This window comes from Siniperca chuatsi, linkage group LG19 (assembly GCF_020085105.1).
Source record: "Siniperca chuatsi isolate FFG_IHB_CAS linkage group LG19, ASM2008510v1, whole genome shotgun sequence".
NCBI lineage: Eukaryota > Metazoa > Chordata > Actinopteri > Centrarchiformes > Sinipercidae > Siniperca > Siniperca chuatsi.
Window position 1 is genome coordinate 18609556 of NC_058060.1, and position 14129 is coordinate 18623684.

The following is a 14129-nucleotide window of genomic DNA, read 5'->3' on the forward strand; positions in this document are numbered from 1 at the left end:
AAAACAAACATTTATATTACCCCTCATTTATTATTGACCATTTATATTTTTTTGTAAGAATTGCCATTGATTTGTTCTAATATCTAGGAAATATTTGTAAAGAATGCGTCCTTTTAAATTCATATAAACAAAAGCATTGCCACATAAAACCACACGGTTGATTTTGTAAATATTTTCCCATTATCAGATTGGCAGAATTTAACAAGAAAACCCCCTGATGGGGTTAAGCTTTAGATAGCGTATGATGCTGTCATAGTTTGTTTCAGGAAAGTTAGTTTTCATTTGTCACTGGACGCAGAAGTCTCAGGCACAATTACAGTCGTGGGCATTAGAGGTAGCTGGAGTGAGCAGTGGATAGGGACACTCATGAAACAGAGATTCGAGGTTAATACCCAAATTTTACACACTGCCGCTGAGAATCGATAGATAACTTATTCCCATCATACTTACTGTATTTTTGAACAGTTGAGCTAAATATATTCCCACCTACTGAAATGCTAATTTTTTAGATAGTTTTTTGGGTCAGTTTTTGTGTTTGCATGTTTCTTTTCTCCATTACTTGAGAATGTGGCCAACTTTCTTCCCTCTCTAATAATTCCCTCTAAATTAAATGATTGTTATATTCTTATTGAATAATAATAACAATGAAAACATTTTTTTATTACTGTACTGTAGTATACTGTAATGCATAGTATTCTTTTTACCAGGTAAATATCATGAGTTTAAACCACATAAAAGGACAATTTCCATTAACTTTTATAGCCAACAAAATACCGAATTTACATTTTGTTGGGCTGCAACTGACTATTCCCATTATCAATTAATCTGTTAATTACTTTTTTTAATTAACTGATTAATTGTTTAGAAGATCTATAAGATGTCAGAAAATAGTGAAAGATGGCGCAAGTTGTGAAAGCCAAAGGTGACGTCTTAAAATCGCTGGTTTTAAAAAAAGAAGAAGCAGTAATTCATCCCATTTGACAAGCTGGAAACAGTGCAATCCACTAATTGTTTCAGCATTAATACTTTGTTTACGTGTGAAAATGCACCACGGTTAACGTGAAGCTGCAGTTTCCGAGGAGTACCTGAACGCAGCAAAACTCTGGGCGCTCATGAGTATGACGTCATGCACTCGGACAGAGCCGTGACCTGCTGCTCTGGCTATGCTAGGGGTTCGCACCAACAGATGTTCCGCATAAAAAACAGTAAATACCCGTTGTTTATGAAATGTACCGTATTTAACGATAAAGATTTAGTATTTATAGAAGGTAAACAGTGTGGCTGCAGTTATTCTCATGAGCGGCGACGAGTCTTTAGTAGCGCATGTTTATATTTTAAGTTTACCTCAGCTAGCTTGCTAGCTAACTTAAGCTTGTTTTCCAGCTAACCAGATGTAAAACAGGAATCGGAGCTACATGATTGCAAGCTCGCGGAATTAGTCTAATTAAACTCAATCGAGGTACGTTTTTTTTTTTTTTGGTCATTATTAATATGGCAGTGACAGTAGTGTGAAATGTGCTGTCATTATCGTTACTTCCTTGTATTTATATTAGCAATGGGGTGTAGCTATGATTTAGTTAAGCTAATTGTAAAAACGTAGCAGCAGGTGTTTCACCAAATTCTGTGATCCGAATAGGAATTTCAGCAATAATGCCACGTTTTTTGATACGTTATCACATACTGTATTTCGATAGGTGTTACCAAAAATTGAACCCTCTCAGTATTTAGATAGGAAGTATTACAGTAGTAGTAGTACACATTTTTGTAGCTGTTAACCAAATATTGTGAGCATATAATGTTTATATACAGAGAGCAACAAACTTTGATAGCTGTGTTAGCATAAAGTTAAGTTCACTGACATCTCACTTGATAATATTTGGTTGACCCTTTGGTGTTTTTTTTTTTGTTGTTAGTCCTCTAGTGTCACAGGTGTATCGCTGCTATCACCATTTTTGGTAACCTCAAAATACACTATGTGGGGAAAAAACATTTGCAATGGCAGCATATATACAATTCCTAATCAGGTTACAGAATCTGATGGGCTACAGAATTTAATGTAACACCTGTTATATCACACAGAAAGGAGTGTTTTAATTAATTGAGATATTGCACATTGTGTTTTTAGTTATCAACTCTATTACAAGACATAAATATGATTGCTTCCTGGCTTTAGCAGCAGCTTGACCCTCGTCATCATGGACTCCTGAAATCTTCAGGCTTCAGCGACTCATCAGGTCGCTTGTGGTTGTTTTGGACCAGAGGTCACCGTACAGCCTACAACCTGTCTGACCTCCCAAGCAGAGGGAGCGAGCAGATGGGGAACAGTTGCTGCCCCGCTGAGAGTCCCTGTGGCAGTGCGGAGGAAAGAAGTGAGTTGCTGAAAGATGACTCAAAGACCACGGCGCCCACAAGCGAAACAGTTGTGGTGGGCACTGATGACATAAGGTGAGATAACCATTGCAGTAATAATAGAGTTTGGAGACCTCGTTTTTTTCCTCTGCACTATGTATGTAATACATGATTTAGTGTCATAGTGTTTCCTTATGCGTCAAGGGGAAAATTATTTTATACCTGTTGTTCAGCAGCAGGTTACATCGTCAAGGTATTTTCACGATCCCACAGATGTAGACTAAACCTTTAATTTGGCTCACATACTTCAGCCAACAATAATAAATACAGAAAAATACAGCAGTGAATAAAAAGAACAACTGATACAAAAAATACACAGGTTAAAACCACTGCCACTGCTGGCATTGTCACTTCTCACCAAAACAAATGAAGCCAGAAACTTGGAGGACACTCTGTTGCATCCACAGGTCAAATCACAGTTTGTTTAAAAAGCCAGTAGCTAATGGAATAAAAGACCAGTTAGTACAACCTCTAGGGAGGTAAAACCCCGTCCTGATTGAAGCAGAGTAAACTCCCTGTGTAAAGTGTGCTGGAAGACCAGTAAGCTATTTGTGTGGCTCTGACTTGATTTGAGGGGCAAATATCATTTAAATTCACACCAGTGACTTAATGGCACGCATTCACAAGTTTTCCCACTAAGATTTTGTTTTTCAGACTGAGATCATAGCAAATGTTAGAACTGACTTAATAAAGGAAGTATAGAACACGTTCTACAGAGACTTGTCAACATGGAAACTAACTTCTTAAGGAAGCTTAGAAGTTTGTGTGCTGTCTGTCTGTGGGAATATTGTATTTAAACGTTGGTTTCAACTCGGGCAAACGTTTAATCTTTCTGGGCAGAAAGTAGACAAATCTGAGATCGTGAAAATACCTTTTAAGATATGACCCACTGCTGGATGACAAGTAAAAAGATTTTCCCATAAGTTTTGCGTAGGGTGTGTTATGTGACCAAATCACAGAGGAACATATGTAGTGCTGAGGTCACAGACAGGGCTGGGGGACTTCCCGAGGTCTTTAAGGGTTTCAGGAAGAGACATTTTTCTTTCTCATTTCACGCACTAGTGGTTAGTGCAAAGACATATTACATAAAGATGACTGTTTTGATTATATATTTCCCACTCTCTCCCCACCTACAATACAGAAAGAATTTGAAACATCTTGCTGCAAAATCTTATCTGTGATCACACATCTATTCCAGGTTCATGGTCATCAAAAAGGCTATTACTCAAGATATCAAAGCTGCAACTGAGTTAGGGTTTTAATTTAGTGTTTGAAGAATGTTTTTGTTGTATGATGTGACATTGCTCATCCTCTCTGTGTTATGTCACTCAGGAAAATGCCTAATGAGGCCAATATGAAGGTTGAAGTAAAGGCTGAGGTTGTGCATGTGAAGCAGAGTGCCCAGGTTGCAGAGACGAAGCCCAATAACACTCAGGAGAATGGACCCTTGCAGAAGACGGTCTTACAAACAGCAATGCCTTCTTCCAGCAAAGGGTCTGAACTCAAAGATAACTCCACCAGAGCACAAGATGAAGATATGAAGGGCCGTCCTCCAGATAGAGGACAAGCTGAACTTCTGCAATGCACTTTTAACTCCCCGCAGACAGAACATGTCACATCTAATTGGGAGGTTTTTACAGCAACAAATGCGGCATCAGAAGAACACAAACCAGCCTCAATGCAGGATAAAATCCCTGATAGCAGCTCACTAACAGCCGAGGCAGTTTGCGCTGAAAACCATACTGAGACAAACACAAGAGAGCACATTACATTGAACACTGCTCATGATAACGATGAAGAAGCAGGCTCCAAAGTTACTATTGACAACGTTGTAGCCGAGCCATCAGGGGAGTTTTCTCTATGTAAAGTGTTATCTGCTCCAAACACTCAGCTCACTGCAGCAGCTTGTCAGGTGTCGTCCATCTCTGTGGTCAGTGAGGAGATCGACAAAGAGTCTCTCAGCTGGTGAGTCACACAGCAAGACAAACTGTAAAGTTTCAGTTTCTGCTGCTGTTTTGGATGTTGGTTAGAAAAATGGAACAGCATATCATATAATATATCATAATCAGATAGAGTACTTTATTAATCCCAGTGGGAAATTTTACCGTTACAGCAGCTTAGAGCAAAAAACCCCACAGATAATAAACAAAAAACTATACAATACTTATCAGTACTTATCAGAATAGCTTTAAATACTTAACTGTACATGTATACATGTGTAATGCTGTGCAGTGGTAGTCAAGTAAAACCTGTTGAAGTGGACATAGTGCAAAATTAAATGCAAGTATGCTGTAAAGTTGTAGTGCAGTTATGGATCAGATAATTAAAAGCTTTTGAAAGGTGTACGAGTCCAGGGTGAGAGTGTTTGTATTAGACTTTGTATTAGAGTTCGTGAAGCGTAAGGCTTCACCTCCCCAGGGGACTGGTTGTACAGGGCGATGGCAGCTGGCAGGAAGGACCTCCTGTAGCGGTCCTTGTCACAGTGGACAGGGCTGAGCAATACATTAATATTTATTTTTATCATCTCTTATTCAATTTGCATTTTCATATTTTTAAAATGTTTTTAATGATGTCTAAATAAACAATGTATTGTAAGGCAAATGCTAAATCTGATAACTGTAGACTAGTGGTTCCCAATATGGCGGTTGGGTAGTAAGTTAAATATGAGGCATTGGAGGGATGATTAAAAGGATAGGAAAGCAGAAAAAAACATTTCTATTACACAAAAATTAGGGATATTTTTCAGACTTTCCTCGTCTTTTCTGGTGAATTGCTTGATTCTTTTTTTTTTTTAAATGTATATTTTTTTAACCTATTTAGTGCACTTAAACATATCCAAATAAAACTGTCAGAGAAGGAATAATTACTCTTTTGTTGAACTGGCCGCAACCTGTCGACATAGCTTAATTTTAAGGGGTTGCAAGCTAAAAACATCAGGAACCACTGAACTAGAAACCTATCGTGATTTTTCATACCTCACAAGATACCATGTAGTATATTTATACTGGAAGAAAATCTTCTGGCTATTATTGTGTTTACAATATTTTTAGCATATCGCCCAGTCATCTGGGTCAGGTTAGACAACATGTGATTTACAAGTTTGTTTTGTTTTTTTACGTTGTTTGCTGTACTGAGGTCACCTTTGCTTTAATCATTATCCCTTTGATATCTATGGTTGTGTCGGGTCATCGAGGGCAGTGTTGCAAAATCAATGAGCTGTCCTGGCAGTATGTGATTTCTAGGATTTTTGCATCAATGTGATGAAATAACTTGTCAAGTATTAAATACACTGGAGCAAAAACAGAAATTCTGATCAGATTAGTCCTATAAACATGTATCAATACAATGATATTACAAAAATACACTGATAAAAGATTCTATCCATATCACCAAATCCAACTTCTGTACAGTCTGTGGTGTGCACAGACTGAGCGCCTGCTATATAGAAATTAATATTTATTTTTCTCCTATCATCCTGTGTGAAGTGCTGTGACAGAGGATTCAGAGAATGGGAGTTCTTCAGTGTGCAAGGAGGCCGGTCCTGAAGTCACAAAAAGCCATGATGTCTCTGAGTCTTCTCCTGGATCAGAGCCCACGGGACTCAACCATAGCGGTGAGGAACGAGGTGCCGCCAACTCTGTCAGGGAGCCAGAGACCACAGCTCCGGCAGACGCCAGCGAGAGGTCAGTGGGTTCAGAGTTTGCAACATCAAAACAAGACACTCATAAACTGTGTCCTTGTGTTTTTGGTAGCCTCCCTATGACCACTAGGGGGCATATACACTACACAGCTTGTTGTATGAGCAATTGTTTTGAATTGCACACAACTGTTCTTCTTCCTACCTTCTTATATTCTTTTTTCTACAATATTTGTACAACTAAATATATGTTTCATGATATCAAATGTCATTTAGGTAGCACATTTAGTATAATATTTTTATAATTAGAGACAGAAATAGTAAACCTTTTATTTATATATAAATCAGAAGAGAAAAGTAAATAAGATGAATTCTATCTCCAGCTCAAAGTCCGATCAGGATACAAAGCCAGATCTTGAGTGTACAACTATGAGGTCGAAGGAGGTCACTTCCTTGGAGAACATCAAACAGGATATTATGGAGGAAATGATGCTGAAAGGACAGGACAAAGATGGAGATGTTCCCCAAGCGAAGGAGGACGACGAGATGAAGGAGGAGGCGGAGAACGCTCCCACAGAGGCCGAGACTCAGGCTGGGAAAGATGCTGAGATTCAGGAAGGAACTGGAAAAGAGGAGCAGCTGGCAGGAGGCACATCCACTGATGTAAAGGCTGATAAGATACCTGTCACAGAGAAGGAAGACTCTGCTGAAGAACAGGGGAACAGGTTTGTAATGATCAGTTTTTAGTTGCTTTATAATGTGAATTGGATTTTTACATCCCAGCTATTTTATCCGTTGAAAGATTGAGTCACAAGAAGTCGAAGTGGGACACAAAACAGGAAGTGACTGTTTAAAACTGTGTGGCAATGTAGACTCAGTACCATGTGTTTAGTCATCAGCTTTGAAAGATCTTACACATCATCATCCCCAGAGACATCGTTAAAAAAGTCCATGTGTTATTGCCACAAAGTAAACACTAAGAATACACAGTTCTCTAGTAATTGTGTAGATATTTGTGATGGTTTGGAAGATTATCAAATACAACAAATTAAAGAATAATTTTCAGTTTATTGTGAGTATAAAGGTTGGTGTTATACTGCATGTATTTTTTTTTATTGTCAACAAATTCCCTAAAAAGACCAAAACCAACAATGTGATAGTCCATCTCTACATACTTTCTAATTTCCCTACTCCTTCATTCCTTCTCAGCCCCTGGCCCATTCCTTCCTACTGAGGACATAACTCTTCAAACATGGGTTACAAACATGCAGTATATTTTCAGTTTTTTTTAAAAAGGCCAAGTAATTTCTTAAAATAGGTGGGCACTATGGTTTTAGCAAATGTTACTCACATAGGAGTAAATAGTGTATTCATTGGGGACTATTTTCAGCTGTGGATCTATACACATTTGGTGTTCTAGTGAGTATTTACAGCAGCAGGATGGTGTATGTGGGATTAAAATACACTGCAGTGCCTATGGTCATTGAAATGAAAGAACATGTCACCCAGTGTGGCCTATTGATGTGTTTTTTAATCGTTTTTGGACAACAATGGAGCTCTATTCCACAGAGGAATAAGATATATCAGGCTTTGATGCACACACAGTACTTGTTAGTAGTAGTTTTCTTAGGATGTGTTGACAATAAGAAAAATTTAAATCATTGGCAGTCTTATGCAAAGTATTTAAGTATTGTACTTACAGAGTTCAGTCGCTTAAGTGTTTTTTTTTCCCTTTTAGTGAAGAAGACTTGTACAGAGGAGCCGAGGAGCTGTCAGCATCACAAGAAAATAAACCAGGACCACCGCCTGTGTTAGGAACTACACGTCAGTATATCCAAATCACATATCTATGTGGTGAAATTGCATCAGAGATTTCAAACAACACTACTTTTGTTGTCATGTAAAATATAGACAATAGACCTTTTGTTTCGTCCATCATGTCCTCTTACGCTCCTCTCTCTTACTCAGTTTTAAAGGTGGAGGACAGATGCAGTTTGGCCCCGGCGGTGGATATTCTGTCTTACAGTGAGAGGGAGTGGAAAGGAAATACTGCCAAAAGTGCTCTCATTAGAAAGGTCGGTGCCTGCAGCTCCTGGGAAGAAGTGGTTCAGATTAAAGCCAGTTGTTGTTTTTGTTTTTTTTCACATTAATGGCTAAGAGACTTCCTGTGGTGGCCCTGTGTGTTGCTGCAGGGTTATAAAGAGATGTCCCAGAGGTTTGGCAGCTTGAGGAGAGTGAGGGGAGACAACTACTGTGCCCTCAGAGCCACGCTGTTCCAGGTGCTTTCCCACAGCACCCAGCTGCCCGCATGGCTGCAGGAGGAGGACATTACTGTGGTAAATGCTGACTTAACGAGGTGGTATCAGTTGACCGTTGGCTAAGCCCCGTGCCCCTTAGTTACCATTATTACGCTTGTCAAGCATTCGGTTCTCGGACAGCACATAGGCAGTTTACAGTAATAAAAGTTAAGATATACCATCGAAATTCTCAGTAATTTATTTTATAAACAATGGGTTATTGATTTCTGACAATGGTAACAGCTAGACAAAAGCAAGCTTCTCATTTCTAGCCGTTGGCCATTTATTTTGCCAGTTGAAATGACAACTGATGCTTCAGATTGTATTAGCTGTAGCTAGCTAATTAGCTAATTAAGCCAACATTAGCTAGCTCGTTGAAAATGCTGTCTCTGGTTGACCTTTTAATGTTTCTAGAGTCCTGTAAAGAGGATTCTTAAATATAGACCTGATGGCTAAATACATTAACATTATATTGTGCTAAAAGACTGAGACTAAAGCTAGCTATACATATGCCAGGGAAAAGTCAGCAGCCTCACCAGTTGACGTTACCTTTAATTATGGTGAGGAAAATTCTACATAGTGGATGTGCTAGTTATGAATAGGACTTCTTTTAACGTAACCTGTAACCCAACAAGTGTAGTGTATTATATATATTTTTTTGCTTAGTACTTCTATTCCTGTGTGCACTGACGTGATAGTGAGCTGCTGTAGCAAAAGAGTTTCCCCTCGGGATCAATAAAGTATTTCTGATTCTGATTCAAAGTTAGCTAATAAAATGCTCCTTGGCCTTGGAAGTATCACTCAGTTATTACTGTAGGTAGTAGAGGTGTCGCGAAATACCGGTATGGACGATAATCATGATATTGAAAAATGAAATATTGATATTGTGCTAATAAAACACACATGATAATATTGTGTAAATAATACAGCACCTCTTAAATCATTTCCATTTCTTTATGTTCTTGCTTTGTCATAGTAGGTGGAGGTAATGCACCTTAACGCTGGTTGCCACCTGCCGTAAAAAAGAAGACACAGTAACTAGCTAACTTTTTTCTAATAGTTATCGTGATAATAGCATTATTGTGAATTCTTTTGGCCGTGATAATTGTGTAGTGAACATCTGATATCATGACAGCCCTAGTAGGTAGTAAGCTAGTTTGCCAGGCTAACGATTGCAGCTTGCAGATTAACACACTGTCTAATTAATACCTTACACGTTTGCTGTTGTGTTTTTGTATTTCACCCTCCGAACTCTTTAAACGCCTCTTCAACATTAGTTTGACACACCTGCCGTGCCTAGCTACAGTTGTTAAGCTCTGATTGGACAATCAGTGTTTGGAGGAGGGGTGTAGCAAACGGTTAATTACATGTGACCATTCGAGCACAGAAAAGATAACATGAGAAAATAGTTCCAGAAGACTGGACATGTTTTTAATAATGTCAGTGTTTCAGCTCCTTTGAATACAGCTGAAATTTTAAATTTTAAATCTTTGTGTTTACAGCTGCCGAAGCAACTAGATGCCCAGGAAGGTCTGATAAGTCAGTGGACATTTCCTGGAGAATGCCTGCAGGGAGATGGGACAGCAGATGCTACCCTGCAGCTAAAAGGCTACATGGAGCTTCTCCGAAATAAGGTACTGGCTGAATGTCTGCTCTGTAACATGTGAGAAAGTATTTTAAAGACACAGAGTGAGGAAACCACAGCTCTATTTTTATGCCCTCTGTGGACACTGAGGGTATTGATATTCATCCACAGAGCTTTTAGATGTGATTGCTACCATATGTTAAAGGGAGGTAGTCTTCTAAATGCTGCACTGTCGTTAACACACAGCGTAGTAATGCTCTAAAGGATTTAGAGGGATGGATGGACCCTCAGCCTCAAAGGAACAGTTTGAACTGTTAAAACCACAGTGCCTCTTGACTATAACAGTATGAGGGTACGTTTTTAAAAGTCAGACCTCTGTTGCTTTAGGAGAGGTAGCTGTGTGCTGGTTTTGTGCCTGACAGTATGGATTCCAAATAGTTGCATTTGGATTAGACTCTGTGTTATGTCATTCTGGTCTGTGCTGATTCCACAAATATGATAGGGGAAAAACACACCTTACAATAGCCCTGCTGTAAATACCAGTTTGATGAAACAGATTTTTCCTTTTCTTTTTGGCTGCAGTTTCTATTTTTGTGAAGAAAACATCTCATGAATGCCCCTTTTTGACCAAATAGCCCCAGGAAGTAAGGATGCACCGATTGTGAAATTCTGGGCCGATACCGATGTTTGAAATAACAATTTGGCCGATAGCCAATAACGATGTTTTTTTGTTGTTTTTTGTTTAATTTGTTTTTGTTATTATTTATTCCCCCTTTTGTGCAAGGGAAACAAATCCAGTTTTCCTGTATTTGGCACACTGGTATGTCATCACGGTGGGGCATTAATGATGGTATTGTTGGTCAGTCTACCCAATGAAGATATCTTCCAACTACTGGTCAGATTACCATCAAACTTTGTGTGAATATTCAAGGTCCTTGAAAGGATGATTTCTAATTATTTATTAATGCTGCCAGGTCAGAATTTCCGACTTCTTCAAATAGCTTGTTTTGTGCGACAGAGATATTCACTATCACATAAGACAAAGACATAATTGAGAAGATGTAATGTTTGCTTGGAAAATTACTTTAACGATGAATCTATAATGAAAATAGTTACCTTTTTTCTTGTACCACCATCAGGACAAACATTACTAGGGCTGCAACTACTGAATATCTTTCATTATTCAGCAGTCATTCAGTGTCCTTTAATTGAAAATGTCAAAAATAATGAAAAATTCTTGTCACACACTGAGTCTAAAATGACTGCAAAATTGCTTATTTTGTTTTTCAATAACAGTTTACAGTGAAAGTAAACAGAAAACTGCTGCAAATCCTCACATTCATGAAGCTATAACAAACGTTTGGCAGTTGTACTTGATAAATGACTGATTAAATGCAGAATAGTTATTGATTAATTTCATTGATTCGTTTCCAGTGGCAGGCAGCAGTGGACTGCTCCTCTGCTGTGGAACGGCAGCAGCTGTGCGAGCGAGTGTTTCAGGGGGGAGAAGAGGAGCTGGGGCTGCTGGAGGCGCTCAAGCTGCTGATGCTGGGCAGAGCGGTGGAGCTGCACAGCTGCATGCAGGGCGGCAGAGACGTCCCGCTCTTCTGCTGGCTGCTGTTTGCTCGGGACTCATCCGACTGTCCGCGCTCCTTCCTCTGCAACCACCTCAGCCAAGTGGGCCTCAGCGCCGGGCTGGAGCAGGTAGGAGAAACCCAGGGCTTCATTTTTATTTATTGACCAGCCAGCAGCAGACTCACTTGAACAGGTATTTAAAGACATGTAGTGTCATGGCAGGTAGGGAGCATTTACATGAACCTTTTATGGCAAACAGCACTTACAAGAACTTGCTGTTGGGATTTTCTTGCCCTTTTGAATCTGGCAATAAATTTCTGCTGAATAAACCGTTGTCACGCTTGGGAACGAACAAAAACAACAACTAATGTTCGATGTCATGAGATTGGGCGTCAAACATTCTCATCATCTGAAACCTGAACAGTAAAACATGCCGGCGCTTGTGTTGTTTTCGAGTTGTAATGTCTCTGCATCAGCCCCAGGGGTGAGGCGGTTTCAGGAAGGACAAGGTGCCGAGTGATTTTAATTGTTATTTTCACTCTTTTAATTGAAGCTTTTACAAGCACCGTTTCCATAAAGAAACCCCACCCATAAATATCATGTGCTTGAGCAGCTGATTTAACATTGTGCTGTTTATAATCTGGGCTCCTTTGCAACCGTGCAATTATCTCCCTGCTTTGTGCCTTTTGTGCAGGTGGAGATGTTCTTGCTGGGTTACGCCTTGCAGTGCACCATTCAAGTTTACAGACTGTACAAGGCTGACACAGAGGAGTTTGTCACCTACTACCCAGACGACCATAAGGACAACTGGCCGTCCGTGTGCCTCATCACAGAGGATGATCGCCACTACAATGTGCCAGTTGTAGAAGCTGCAGAACTACACAGGGAGCTCAACTCGAGCTGATCGCCACTGCAGAGAAATATCCTGCCATACAAACAAAACACTCCTCAGGTCGATCAAGATGAATAGATTTATGCCAATTAAAGGAATAGTTTGACATTTTGGGAAATGTGCTTTCTTGCTGAGAGTTGGATGAGAAGATCGATTTCACTCATGTCTGTCCTTTTTAAATATGACACTACAGCTAGCAGCTGGTTAGCTTAGCACAAATAATGCAAACGGGGAAACAGCTAGCCTGGCTCTGTCCCAAGGTAATGAAATCCGCCTACTCAGTAATTTGTTTAATCTGAACAAAAACTGAATTGTAAAAATACGGACTATTTCTTGGTGAGGCGCAGTCACTTCCTGGAGTCTTGTCATCACTGTGCGGTTAAACAAAAAGATATAACGTGTTATTTAGTGAGCTTTAGAAGTACTGGTAAACAGATTTTGCTAGCTTAGGACAGAGCCGGGCTAGCTGTTTGCCCATTTCCAGTCTTTATGCTAAGCTGAGCTAACTGGCTGCTGGTGGTAGCTTCATATTTAGCGTACAGACATTAGAGTGGTATTGATCTTCATATCCAACTCGCAGCAAGAAAGCAAATTAGCATATTTCTCAGAATATCGACCTATTCCTTTAAAAGAATATGCTGATTTGCGACCCTGTACAAGATATGGTTTACACACTTTTGTACGCACTGTACTGTATACAGAGTTTTCTATTTGGGTATGTGTACATATATTTGCATCTGATATTGCAGGATCATCTCAGTTAAGTCCAAATTTGTTTGCAGGTTGTCATTTTGACTTTCAGGTGGGGTGGGAGCCCAAATTTTTCTGAGCAACCTTTTATGTACAGTGCCGAAACGATTAGATGGTTGGTGTTTACACTGGAATTTGGGCACTTTGATTTGTGTATTTATTCTTTTTCATTATGTGAGGAAAAAAGCATTTTAAATTACGAAGTGTGACAGTCCTAAGTGAGAAATCAATGAATTAGTCAATGAAGGGTTTGCTGATTTATCAGGTTTAACAGCAGTTCACACCAGACGATGATCGGAGGGCTTGGAGGATTAATCGCAGCCTCTGTGTCAGAGGTTTTTGTGAAGATCTGTGTGTATTTGTTTGCAACTGTGTGTGTGTGTGTGTGTGTGTGTGTTTGTGTTAAACTCAATGTGTAACATGTTGCCTTTAACCAAGCTGTTCTGAGGGGAAAAATGTGCCAATGTTGCAAATACTGGCAACATTCCCAACCACCAGCCACTGGATTCAGTAGTAAATGCTCGCTTGGTTCTCCATGTTGCCTTAGAAATAATGCACAATAAGAATGAATGTTGGTTATTAGTGATAAGAGGCCATTTCCTTGCCCTAATTCCAGAGCAGGTGAAGGTGATACGTTAACAGTAAAACATTGATTGTGCCATTTGCAGGAAAGGTTTTTGGTGGCGTTTAGATAAAATGAAAATACAATTTTTGTAAAAGTCTTTTTCGGGGCTTTATGGTTGGTTGATTTTATCAGTTTGATACTTTGACTTGTCCTAATTTAATGAGAACTATAACGTGACTTTGAACTCAAGAGGTTTCAGAAGTTACGCTACAGAAAATGACAACATTATGTCTGTTTGGGGTCTCAGACTCCATCTGTAAAACATGTTTGAATACAGTGGATTTTCCTAAGCTCCATATCTGTGATTGGTGTTGACTGTACTTTTTTTTTGTTTGTTTGTTTTTTTAAAGCAGCACTAC

General features: G+C 39.4%; 1 protein-coding gene across 6 annotated transcripts; it reads left to right on the top strand.

Annotated features, from left to right (window-relative positions):
* The first annotated feature begins 1062 nt into the window (after positions 1-1062).
* Positions 1063-14068, top strand: LOC122866329. 6 transcript variants are annotated; one of them, XM_044175823.1, is made up of 12 exons: positions 1063-1205; positions 1384-1459; positions 2174-2445; positions 3742-4374; positions 5895-6092; positions 6430-6771; positions 7785-7870; positions 8015-8121; positions 8239-8382; positions 9846-9977; positions 11363-11632; positions 12198-14068. In XM_044175823.1, the coding sequence occupies exons 3-12, from the start codon at positions 2315-2317 to the stop codon at positions 12405-12407; spliced, it is 2253 nt and encodes a 750-aa protein (XP_044031758.1). In that variant the 5' UTR covers positions 1063-1205; positions 1384-1459; positions 2174-2314; the 3' UTR covers positions 12408-14068. The 6 variants fall into 6 exon arrangements, with proteins under 6 accessions (XP_044031758.1, XP_044031759.1, XP_044031760.1 ...); XM_044175824.1 differs by having other exon boundaries at positions 2177-2445; XM_044175825.1 differs by lacking the exon at positions 1384-1459 and having other exon boundaries at positions 1068-1205.
* The last annotated feature ends 61 nt before the right edge of the window (positions 14069-14129 follow it).

What these genes read in the sequence shown, in the direction of transcription:
- LOC122866329 (XM_044175823.1), top strand. Translation starts at nt 2,315, where the DNA reads ATGGGGAACAGTTGCTGCCCCGCTGAGAGTCCCTGTGGCAGTGCGGAG. An exon ending in GTGGGCACTGATGACATAAG is followed by an intron (nt 2,446 to 3,741) that starts GTGAGATAACCA and finishes TATGTCACTCAG; the next exon opens with GAAAATGCCTAATGAGGCCA. An exon ending in GACAAAGAGTCTCTCAGCTG is followed by an intron (nt 4,375 to 5,894) that starts GTGAGTCACACA and finishes TCCTGTGTGAAG; the next exon opens with TGCTGTGACAGAGGATTCAG.